This window comes from Notamacropus eugenii, chromosome 2 (genome assembly GCF_028372415.1).
Source record: "Notamacropus eugenii isolate mMacEug1 chromosome 2, mMacEug1.pri_v2, whole genome shotgun sequence".
Classification (NCBI taxonomy): domain Eukaryota; kingdom Metazoa; phylum Chordata; class Mammalia; order Diprotodontia; family Macropodidae; genus Notamacropus; species Notamacropus eugenii.
The window spans coordinates 414,108,724-414,121,782 of record NC_092873.1 but is presented as its reverse complement, the minus strand read 5'-3'; the positions used below and the strand labels follow the sequence as shown (position 1 = coordinate 414,121,782).

Below are 13,059 nucleotides of genomic sequence, written 5' to 3'. Positions count from 1 at the left end.
ATATTAGAAACTGAGGGGATGCCCATCAACTGGGGAATGCCTGAACAAGCTGTGATATATGAATGTAATGGAATACTATTGTGCAATAAGAAATAAAGAACAGCTAGATAGCAGAAAAACCTGAAAAGACTTGTATGAACTGATACAAAGTGAAATGACCAGAACCAGAAAAATACTGTATGTAGTTTCAGTAACACTGTGTGATGATCAACTATCAACATCTTAGCCAACACAATTATCCAAGACAAGTACAAAGGACTCATGAAGGAAAATGTTATCTACATCCAGAGAAAGGACTCTAAAAGGAAAATGGGAGCATACATTTTTCATTCACTTTATTCTTTTTCATGCTTTTTTCCTTTTGATCTGTTTCTTCTTTCACAACTCTGACTAATATGGAAATATGTTTTTACATGATAGCACATGTATAACCTATATCAAATTGCCTACCATTTTAGTAAAAAAGGGAGGGAAGGAGGGTAAAAAATCTGGAACTCAAGATCTTGTAAAAATGAATGTTAAAAATTGCTTTGACATCTAATTGGGAAAGAAATAAAATACTATTTAAAAAAATGAGAACTTGTTAAAAATTTACAAGATATAGATCCTCTTACTCTTTCTGCATCATTGGGTCTAGCCAGAATCCTGAGTCATTTTGTTTCCACTGTCTCAGCTATGTAAGATGTTTCATACTTACTCCATCATCATTCGTTTCAGATACTTTGCCAAGTACCTCCAAGCAGTTGTGTTTTCAGTGCAACCAGAAAAATCTAAGACTGCAAATAGAACTTCTAGCCCCAGTTTACGGTGTTTTTCTTTCTCTGCAATGGTAATACAAGGTCAAGTTAATGTACAGCAACTGAACTGAAAGAGACTCAAAAATTAGTCTTTGGGTTACTCTTGGCTACTAAATATTCTGGTCTGGTTTACAGATTAGAAGAAAGTATCGTACTAAGCACAACCTGTGATGGGTGCGTGTGAATAATTGAACTGGTTAGTTTGCCTCCATTAGGGCTGTGGGTTTGATACCTGTAAATTCTCATTACGGAAAAACAACTCAAAGCAAAATTCCAACTAATGATAATACTAAAGGAGAGCATGATACTGCCAGAGTAAAAAAAATATGGATAATTACATATGGGTAGTTTCAAAGTCTCAGCATAAGTCAAGTGTTTCAACCTCCTCCTCTCTATACCTTTTTCCTGAATTGCCCAGAATTTCATTTCCTTTCCCTACTCATTCTGAAATGATCAAGAGACAAGTATAATAAGAGAGAGGCCAAAGTGCCTCCATAATGTAATACAGGCAACAGAAGATGGGCTTTTTTTCTACTCAATGGAGGTCTTCAGGTTTGTAGAGGCATTGGAAACAGGTGTATTTGGAAATGATTTAACTAATTTACTTCCTTTCATTAAAAAGTGCATCTTTTTAATCACTGAATGGAGACTAGCAGTGATTATAATGGACAGGTTATATAAACTGGAAAATAACTCTGGAGCCATTTCCTTCACTAGCCTTTTCTGACCCTGGTAGTTTGTTTACACAAAGAAAGATGTCTGTTCAATGATATTTCAACTTACTTGACTTTCTAAGTAATGTGTGAAATTCTAGCATAATCTTATGAGAAGGCACAATCTGGTGCAAAGTCTGAAAAACAAAATGGTGCTTATTGTTATTACTAAATTAGCAGATTATTTCTAAGATTTTATCTCATTTCAAAGAAGTGTCTTCTTCAAAAACCAATTTTTCTCTGAAAATTAAACAATTTGAGGATGTGTTATTTCCATCTTATTTTGACAACTCCAAAACGTGTCCTTTACAATACTGTAAAAATCTTTCCTGCAGATAAATAAACCAGCTTGACTTTTCTACCATCAGAACTATCCAGTTGGACTCTAAAATTACATTAATTCTTTCCTCATTTCTTTTTTTAAAACCAATACTAATGAAAACAATTGATAGAATTTTTTAAGACACAAAATTAAGTTATGTTAATTTGTAACAGTTATTGATTATAAGAAGTTATGCAATGTTCACTTGAAACGAAAGTTCCCAGAAGAGAGAAGGCTTGCTTTGGCAGAAGTATCTGCATAGGCACAAAGGGTTCTGTCAGGTCACTTGATCCCTTATGCATTTAACAAACAATCTGCTGAGAAATACAAGGTGTTGTGAAAGAATTAGAATATAGCCTTTAACATAAACAGCCTGGTTTGGTGGGGAAAAATCCCAAACACAAATAGGAGGTGAAGGGCACAGTGACCAGCATAAAGTAAGCGCTTAATAAGAGGCAGCTGGGTGATGCTGCAGGTGGAGGTTAGACTTGGAGTCAGAAAGGCAGACCTGAATTCTGTGTGGCTCACTTTTCTTATCCGTAAAATAGGAATAATAAGAGCATTTATTTCCCAGGGTTGTTGTGAGGATAGAATGAAGTAATATTTGTGAAGTGCTTTGAAAACCTTAAAGCACTATATATATGCTATTATTATATTATTAATAAATGATCATTCATTTGTTCATTCATTCATTCTGACACAGATCTACATCTTTACTAGTCCTTTGGCAAATCACTTAGAGAAACTTAAATCTCAGAAAGGTCATTTTTTAAATGGAGATAAAAATTTCTGCACATTTACTTCACAGGATTGTTGTGCAAACTAAATAATGTACATAAAAGTACTTTGAAAATTGTAAAGCACCATATCAATATAGGTACATATTTGAATGTATCTAACATAGTAGTATTATAAACTGCATATGAAAAATCTAGAATTTCAAATGAAAATATCATTTTTCTCATTTCAACATACTTAATACAAGAAATGTTCATTTCATTTTTTTTCCTTGCTAAGTTGCTTTGGACCCACATTTTCAAGGAACTCTTCAGATCACAACATAGTCAATTTTGTATTTGGCTTTTTAAAAATCTGTTAAAGGAAGCATGACAAATATCATAAAGGGCACTTTTTACAGAACCACCTAACAATGTGAGCAATTGCTAAAGAAGTCAGTCACATTAGCCTCATAGATTAGGGATAATAATAAAATAAATAATAAAAAATAATAAATACATACATAATATAAAAATGAACTGAGATTCTAATTCTCTAAAAAAAATATATAGTTTGCTAAGAGATCATTTGTACCCTATAAAAAGTTGATTTTTGGTGCCACCAGGTGGCTACAGGAACCAACACTCAGGATACAGAAAGTAACTAAGTACTAGGCATGACAATAAAGGAACACTAAAAAAAAGAATGACTATGAAGACATCAACTAAATAAAACTAAATTTAAAATACTGTTAAAACTTACAAACAAAATAAAAGGACCAGGGCTTTCTGTTACCAGAAATCCCTGGGCTCCCTGTTCAATCCAGACTCCATGACATTATTTCTTATCTTTTAAGAGCACCAGAGATAGGTTTTCCACACTCATTCTCTGTTGGTTCCAAATAGGAATCCTCTCCTCCCCTGGCCATGGAACAGAATATAAATATGGTCCTAGTTTTTCTCTAACCCCCTGTTCCTGAAGCAAAGTCCCTATTCCTACAGAGATTTTCTAAAGACAGTCAAGGACAAAAGGATTCAATATCATGGTGTCCTTATAATGATTTGTTTTTACTTATTAGACCCTATAACATGGGATATTAACTTTTTCTGCACCATGATTTTTGGAAGTTGGATGAAGCTTCTGGGACCCCTTCTCTGAATAATGTTTTTAAATGTATAAAATATATAGCATTACAAAGGAAACCATTTATATTCAAATACAATTATCAAAATCTATTTGAAAAAACAAGCTCATGAGATCTGGAATAAACCCAGACCTACAGAGGAAGGAAGACAAAGGCGTCTATAAGTGACAATGGTGAGTCTTTGGGTATATACACAGACTCAATGAGTTCCCTAACCATTTTATCATAAGAGCAAGCACAGGACCTTTGTGGGTGAGGTCTTGGAAAGAAACAGAGAAGACAGGAGAGGACCTAAGACTCCTCTCTACAGACTACTGCTAAAGCTCTGGTACTGGGGAGAAAACAATAGATAAGAGTCCCAATGTTTTAATGATTCCTCTTTCCAATCACCAGTTTAGGCAACTACACATGTTCCTTGGACTAGAATGGGAAAGGAAAGAAATGGAAGCCACAGTTGGTGAGGAGGTCTGTCCAGGCACAGGTGAAAGGAAATTAAAAGAGAAATTTTAAGCAGCAAAAACAGCAAAAAAATTCCTTCCTTATCATTCATATATAGGTTGATGCTATGTAAGTAAGGGATCTCTTGTAATAACTACTACATCAGTTATCGTCAGAGATTTCTCTCCCCATAATCAGGCTGCTACTCTCAATCAGAGGAATCAGTTCTAGGTGCTTACTGTGAGGGAGGTATGGAAGAAAAAATATCTTTCATTTGTGTTTTAAGTCTTTACATTAAGAATATCATATTTTGAGTCAAATGTGCATACAAGTTTTTATCAATATCTTTTGACAAAAGCAAAAGAAAATTTCTACTTAATTTTTATCAATATTCAAGATCTGGTTGAAATTTTAAAATGTTATACCTTAAGCACACTAATCAACTTATCTCCTGGTGCCTTTTCTTTCTTCAGAAATTTGTATAAGTAGATGTGAGCATTTGGATTTGATGGAAAGTTGTTATCATATGCATAGTCAGTGAGCACCTGCCGGGCTCCATCCTGATCTCCATAGTATTTTAGCATCTATAAGGAAATGGAAGTCACCACCACAAAATCAGAAACATTAAGACATTTCTGTAATAGTAACATTAACTAGATTTCTAAAGAACTTATTATTGACTCAGTAAAAGACCACAACATACTATTTGTTTCATTTGTGCAAGTTACATACAGAAACAATATAAAAGAGACAGCAAGAAATGTTGCAAGTTTTGCTTTTGATGGATTTTTACTTGGCAAAAGTTTCCCTTATGGTAGAAGAAATGTTATACTAAAGCTTTAACCACACACACAATTTCCATTCAATTCCATGTCCTGTGGCGGGAAGGACTACTGACAATAGGTTGGAGCATAAGGCTACTCCCAAAGGGTCCCAAAATTTCAGTGGGAACCCTTAAGCAGGGGAAGGGAAGGGAATAAGGATTCTTATAGCATCTACTCTATGCCAAGCACTTTTTACAAATATTATCTCATTTTATTATCACAACAGCCCTGTAGAATAGGACTTATTGAAAGTGGAGGCAAAAAGAGTTTAAATGACCTGCCCAAGGTCACATAACTAGTAAGTGTCTAAGGCTGGATGGGAACTGATTCCAAACGCTACACTTCATTGCCAGCAGCTTGCTTAAGGAGCTAAGAGCTTCAAAGCAATGCATCCAAGTTCAAAAACTTATATTCACAAACTAAAAAGAGAGAATTGCAGGAATCTTCATTCTTTTTCAGGGGCCCAGCCTTCCACCTAGGTTACTGTTTGCGGCAGGGCACTGATCAATGGCTTTACAAATGCCATTATTACCACAACTGACATTTGAGTCTGGCATTCAATGAACAACCTGCCCAATTTATCACCATCTGCAGGCCTAGCTGCCAAGTACCTTAAGAATACAACTCTCTTGCACTTGAAAGACTCCATGGTGCCAGAGCCCTGCATCAACAACTAAGTGGTGAAAGGTCAGCATTGATCTGTTGAAAATTAACCACAACTATCTCATGGTATTGACATAATGACTTTCTTACTCCTGTAATTCATCATTCTACTGTGATCCTGTTTTCAGACTTTTTTTAACTGATCCTACAATCTTCAAGGTATTAAAAATCTGCTTTATTTCAGGTTCTCTTAACAATAATGAAGAATTGAGATATGTTCTAGTACAGTGGAAAGCATGCCAGAATTTGGAGTCAAAGGACCTGGGTTTCAAAGCCTAGCTCATCTACTTAGTATCTATTGGGCAACCATGGGCAAGTTACTTAACTGGGCCTCAGTTTCCTCATCTGTAAAATGAGGAATTTAGTCTATTATTATTTCTAGGTTTCATTCCAGGTCTAAATACTTACAACTTAACCACTGTTTGACCCATGATAACCAAGACAAAAAAAGAATCCTACTCCACTGTAAATATTTGGTTATAAATAAGTTATCAAACAGTGAAAGTAGATGCATAATATTCATAGCATATTAGTAAATAAACAAATTATACAGATTCATGGACTCAAGGCTATAACAATTATTTTTTGTACAGTTTTCCCTCTAGGCTATTAAAGAAAGTAAAGTCTTTGATTATACTTACAACAGGGAAGGAAGAACCAGTTAAATTCTGAGCAATCTGCTTACCTCTACATAACTCTTTACAAAAGGGTCCCATACTCCAGGAATTTCAATGATCTCATGAAGATTTAGTGATGCCTGTCGGAAGTAGCTGTGCATATCCTGGGTTGCTGCATTGCTGGCAAAAGTATCCATATCTGCCCAAAGATTGAACTTTCAAAGTTATTTAGTCACCCAAAAGCAAGACCTATCAGGGACACATCACCACCTTATAAACCCAAAAAAGGGAAACAAGGGTCTCCAAGTACCAGAAACCAATTTAGCTAGTGCCAGTGTAGATTTGCCAATGGAAATTAAAAAAAACCCAGTAGACTAAGAAGTGACATGAAAAATGCAAAAGAGATGATCTACATGTCCTAGGATAGAGTCAAAAATTGAATAATAAATTTAACCACCACTTATCAGTCCCTATGAGATCATCAGTAAAGGATGACAAAGAGGTAAGACACTGTCCCTAAACTAATGAAGTTTGCAATACAGCAGGGGAGATATGAAATATATACAATTAAAATACAAAACAGACTACAGCGAGTGACTAAGAGAAGGACTAAGCACAAAAAGCTAGTCCAGGTTTGAGGAAGGACAAGCTGTTTTCAGCTGGGGAGAGGAAGGATTAGAGAAGGCTCAGAGAAGAAATGATACTTGAACTAGGTCTTGAAAAACAAAATTTCAGTAGGTAGATATGGGAAGGAGGGGCAAGTCAGAGGAAAGAGAAAACAGGGTGGAAATTCCAGGCATGCAGGGTAGTGTGAACAAGTAAGGTCACACATAGTGAGTAGCCTCGGCTTTACCGAAACACAGAATGTACTGCAGGAAGTATGATGGGCCACAACTACAAAGATAAGGTGGCATCTTCTAATGAAGGGCTTTAAATGCCAGACTAAGAAACGTGGACTTTACAAGGCAACAGGGAACAGCTGGAAGGGTATAAGGAACTGCATGACCAGTGGTGTGCAGAAAGAAGATTAATCTGTGAGCAGCATGAGGATGGGTGGTATGATCCAGTAAGCGGGACTCTTGGAAGCCAGATACCCCAGAACCTGGCTAACTCAAGGCCACAGAAGCCAGGAGCAATTACTAGATGATACTTATGAGGCCAAGTGTTCCATTTCTTTGCTAATTACACAAAACTTTTTGACCACCCTTTCTAAGAGAGTCATTTGAAGCTAAATAAAATCTGAAAAGCTATATACACATTTTGTAACTTTTCATTTCTCTTTACTAAAGAACAGAACTAGCAGCCATCAGAGAAAGGCCAAGAGGATCTATGGCAGGAAAAGGGTAGAGGACCAAGTTCTCCAGCTGTCAAATATTTACTTGGTCTTTTATAAGGAAAAGGGTAAGAAGAAAGGGAAATATTGACTTGAAATTTGATCCTAATCATTTACAGGTCACTGAGTGTTTCCTGGGTATCAAATGCTTTGTGGGCAGAATGTTTTACTAGAGTCTCTGCTTTTGAAAAATTTATATAGGCCAGCTGGGGGAACTGAACATGCACATATGCAACAATCAAACAAAACATAGCAACACCTCAACACTTAATTTGTTTAATATTAACTGTATAAAGGACATGAAATAAGGAAATCAATGTGCAGGTTATGTAATTAACGAGGGAAGGCTTCCTAAATGTAAACCTCTAAATCCAAACATTTATTAAGGGACTACTGTGCTAGGTATTGAGGGAGATAAAAATTTGAGAAAGGATATAAGCCCTACCCTTATGGAGATACGTCTTTTAGGGAGATATGACTCAAACACAAATAATTAGGGCAGTAAAAAACAATTACTCATATTTGCATAGTGTTTCAATAATTACAAAATACTTTTCTAATACCCTGTGAAGTAGAAAGAGCGAATATCATCCGTTTTATAGATGATTTAACTAAGGATTAGCATAATGACTCCCCCAAACATACATAGCTAGTAAAATAGATTTTGGGTACTAAACGTCATCCTATTGACCTCTGAAAACAGAATTTCAATAGCATGGTGGGGACAGAAGGCAGATTAAAAGGCATGTAGAACAGTTAGTGGTGAGGAAATACAGGCCTCTTGCATCAACGACTTTTCACAAGAAGTTTAACCATGAGGTAAAGAGATAGGATGATAGATGGATATGGCAGAAAATTTTGTATAGAACTGACAAAACCCAATCAAAATGCAAGGCATTTACTGCAATCGTAAGATTGAAGATGCATAGAGGATAAAATTAGTAAGAGACAGGACCCAAAGGTAATGGGCACAAACAGAGACAATAGCTTGAATGAGAAGCAAAGAAAGACTTTTTTCTCTGAGCCAAAAAGACGAACCATGAAGATTTAATAAGCACCTACTGTGTGCAAGGCACTGTGTTAGACCCCAGGCTTACAGACAAAATGAAAGTCTCTACTGTAAGAAAGGAAGGAGGGAGATGTGAAGAGGGGAAAATATTAATTTTTAAAAGATGTGGTGGTTTTAATAGACTATAAGTTTAATGAGTCAATAGTGTGACATAGCTTCCAGGAATAGGGAGGTGACAATCCTGAGGTCCTATGTTTTCATAGGACCACATGTGAAGTGTATTAAATTAGGTGCCATCATTTAGGAAAAACATTAATAAGCTGGAAAGTATGTAGGAGACAAACATGATAGTGAAAGAGCTCAGGGGTAAACAAAATGAAGATCACTTGAAAAAACTGTGGAGTGGTGAAGAAGAGTTGGAAGGGGTTGGAAACAGGGAGCATGTTCTCTTCCAAGTATGTGAAAAGTCTGTCATGTGAAAGAGAGATCAGATTTAATGTCTTTGATCTCAGAGGACAGAACTAGCAGAAATGGGTAGAAGATGCCAAGAGATAAATTTAGGTTTGATGTAAGGAAAAATTTCCTAAAAGTCAGAGCAATCCAAAAGTGTAACAGGACACCTCGAGAAATACCAGGTCCTTATCCCATTGGTGGGGAGGATCTTCAAGCAAAGGATAGACATTTACTTATCAAACACATTGTACAGAGGATTGTTTTTCAGGTATAGAGTGGGTTAGACTGTCACTAAGATGCATTTCAATTGTAAAATTCTGGGATTTTGTGTCTGGAGTTGAAGGAGCTCTTGTCAGATGGCTACCATCTGCCAAGTAAGAAATTAAGCCATTTGCTCTGTGAGAGGTATGCTTAGGAGTTATAAAACAAAAGAATAATTTTAAAAGTCACTCCAGGAAAAAGAGATAGGGGATAGATAGGAATTCAATGGAAGGATTTCCAAATGGCAATGAGGACTTAGCTCTGGGCATGTGCCATAAATTTATAGTAGATGAAATCAAGTGGATTTCATGACTTTCTTCAGTGACACAGCAGTCCAAAAGCAGTAGATAAATCAGATGGTGGAAGTTATTCAGGGGCTAAAGATTAGGAGACCAGGAATTAGCAGAAGACTTTGAAGAAAATGATTGTCATGAGGACTGATAGGCAACAGTGGATTCAAAACTAAAATCAAAATAATTCCAAAGAATATAAACCTAGAAGCTTGAGGGTGTGTCAAGCAATATTAGGGAAGTCAGGAAGTTGAAGTATGTTTCACATGCCAGTGGTCGTAGAAAATGGGTACATTCACACTTAAAATTAAAATGGAAATGTTCGTACAATTTCATGGAAAGGGCTGATTCACAGGAGAATCAGTTGGGTTTGAGAGAATTTGCCTGATACTATTATCTACATGGATTAGTCTTACAAAATGAGTAAAATGAACTCCATTACAAACATGCACAAAAGACAATCCACATCTACAAGTCACTACTAAGTAAATGACAAACCAACTATTAATGGCAATTGAAGTTTTTAAAAACCATAAAAATAACTGACCATTTTATGGATGCCCATGAAGCTTCCTGAGTAGAAGGGTTTTGAGACACTAAAAACTGTATCAAAGGAAATTATGAAATTTCCTTTGTTGGAGGTTTTCCTTCTCTGCAATATACAAATGACGTCTAGAGATGAACAATATAATCTTGCAACGTTCTTTCCACTCCTAGACAGCATAAGGTAAAGCCTAAAATTCACTCACCAAATCTGGCCAGTTCAGTTCTCTTTTTAGACCATGTATAATAGTCCAAAAGCCCTCTGTAGGCCTGGATAAGTTTAATTAATTTTTCTTGGGAAGCAGACATTTCACCGTATCTCCAGCTTTCTGCCTGGTTTAGGTTCCTGTAAGCATCCTCAACCATTCCCTTATGCAGAAGGTATAATGCATGCTGTAAGGAGATCTGCAACAGAAAAAACAACCTGGGTCATAGGATTCTGAACAGAAGAGGCAGAGAAGAACAGAGGACAGAAAAGTGGCCTCAGAGGCAGGAATGCATGAATTCAAGTCCTACATCTGATACATACTGACTGTATGATAGCAAGTTATATAATTCCTCAGCACCTCTGAGGCAACACTCAATTCCAGAATTTGCTTTGATGAAGGAATCTCTTCCCTGGGAATTCCCTACATCAAGGAAATCATAAGACTAGACAAAAACAAGACATAGGAACTACAGGAATATGCCAAAGAGGTTGAGACAGTCCCAGATGTCAAGAAGTTACATCTAGTCAGAAGACAATACTGAAGTCATGAAACAATGGGAGAACAATACGAGATATAAATTCAGTACTTCAAGAATCTAGAATCTTTTTGATATATGCATTCCCATTCGCTGACATAGACCATAACCCATTGTAATTTAGTAGATGATCTCTTAGTGCTGTTGGAACAGAAAAATTAATCACCTTACAGCCATCCTGGTGAAAAACCTCTCCAAAAATAGCTAGGCTGGTATACAGAGGACAGACACAAAATCAGTTAGCTACTGAGCCCATACTTGAAGCTTTCTAGCCTGGCAGACTCTGTCAGAGGCTGAATTCTGCTGGTACAGGCTTCACAAATGCAGGTCATGGAGTGAGGAGTCAGAGAAAGTCTTCACTGAAGGAAGATACTAAGAGTTAAGTTCTATAATACAAGAAAGAGACACTGAGTGCTATGAGACTTGAAGACAGAGCTTGGTGCAAAGGTAAAACCTCTGTTGTGTGAGGAGCATTTGAGGAGACAGAGATGGAAGAGAAAGCATCCCTGTAAGGAGGAAGAGCATACATAATACAATCATGATACCCCCCCCCAAAAAAAATTATAAGAAGCAAGAAAGGACTCAAGCACAGGAAAAAAAATTCACAGCAACAGTTTGTTGTAGCAAAGAAACTGGAAATGGGGGGGTGCCCAAAGGTTGGGGAATGGTTCATTAAATTATGGCACACGAATGGAATGGATTATTATTAATATTATTGAGAGTGATAAAAGAAACAGACTCAGAGAAACTTAGGAAGAAATGAAAGCTGATACAGAGGGAAGTGAACAGAGCCAGGACAATTTATAATAATGTCGACTACAATGTAAAGAAAAGAAACTTTGAAAAACTTAGGAAGTTTGATCAATGCAGGGAATCACAATGACCAGAGAACTCAGATGAAAAGACTTGCTTCCCAACTCTGCACAGAGAGGTGACAGACTGGAGGTACAGAATGAAACACACATTTTCAGATCTAGCCAATGTGTAAATCTGTCTTGCTTACTTATGTTTACTTGTTACAAAAAGACTCAAATGATATGCAAACGTTTTAGAAATTCATTATCACATAACCACAACTATAGAACACTCTCTGAGATCCTGCTCTGGAAAACTGGGAGAAATTCAAACAAAGGCATCTTAGTATTTTGCTTCTGAAAATACTCAAGGGCCAGAAAAAACTAGAGAACATGAAAGGATAGTATAGATAACTAAAGAAACAATGAGGTAGATAGATGTTATACAGCCAATGTTCATAAAACTACCCTTTATTCATTTAGTGGTACCACTATCTTTTCCTATCCCCTCCTATCAATTTTTCATCATCACTGGGCTATCAAGTCTCTACCACCCAATTATCACCATGGTGCAGTGGGTAGAATACTGCACTTGAAAGTCCGAAAGACCTGGGTTCAAATTCTGTTTATCACACTTACTAGCTGTGGGACCCTGGTCAAGTCATTTCACTTCTGCTCTGTGAGCCTCAGTTTCCTCTGTGAAATGAGGGGGTACTACTAGATGGCTTGTAAGCTCCATTCTAACAATCTATTATCCTACAGAACAGGTCCTTCCTTACCTTTAAATAATTTTGGACACCGATATTTTTCATCCGGTCAGCAAAGGCACTGAAGGTTTCAATGTTGCTCTTAGGATGATGATATAAAATTGCACTGCCCAGTTTCCAAATGTTCTGTCAAGTTAATACAGTGAAAAGAGAAAAGGAGTAGGAATCAAAATGTTAAATTCCTTCCAGTTTTTATTTCTACCTGAAAAAACTATTATTAAACCACAGTATTTACTTAATAAAAACTTCACAAAGCATTAAACTACCAAAAAGCTGGGACAAGTAATTTCATCTACAGTGGATGTGGTACGTGGAAGATAAAAAGTAAACTATATTTTAATTTGGGAAGTTATCAGCAAAAGGTATCTATCATAAGATGAAAAGAAATCTCTTCACTTAATTAACTCTAATTTTATATTACTTCCTCACCACCAACATTTGGGATTAAGAGTTCTCCTTTCTGATGGCATGTTTCTTTGGCTTCTGTTCCTCTTTATTTCTCTGATTTAATATAACTATATAATGTTTACTTCAAGAAAGATTTAACTGAAATTTTGATTTAAATCATTTGTCAGAAAAAAAAAAATAGACTTGAAGTCTGTTCTATAACATTCCTGACAAGTAGTTGTC

At 36.3% G+C, this 13,059-nt stretch overlaps 1 protein-coding gene across 4 annotated transcripts in view; it reads right to left on the bottom strand.

Moving 5' to 3' along the window:
* The window catches only part of TAF1A (TATA-box binding protein associated factor, RNA polymerase I subunit A), a 42,414-nt gene that overhangs the window by 15,330 nt on the left and 14,025 nt on the right, over positions 1–13,059 (bottom strand). For all 4 annotated transcript variants that reach the window (XM_072647779.1, XM_072647781.1, XM_072647780.1 and 1 more), the window contains 6 exons: positions 12,442–12,555; positions 10,331–10,529; positions 6,304–6,434; positions 4,557–4,715; positions 1,581–1,647; positions 698–821 (listed from right to left, as the gene is read on the bottom strand). In XM_072647779.1, the coding sequence (XP_072503880.1) occupies positions 698–821; positions 1,581–1,647; positions 4,557–4,715; positions 6,304–6,434; positions 10,331–10,529; positions 12,442–12,555 (794 nt within the window). The remainder of the gene's footprint in view (positions 1–697; positions 822–1,580; positions 1,648–4,556; positions 4,716–6,303; positions 6,435–10,330; positions 10,530–12,441; positions 12,556–13,059) is intronic.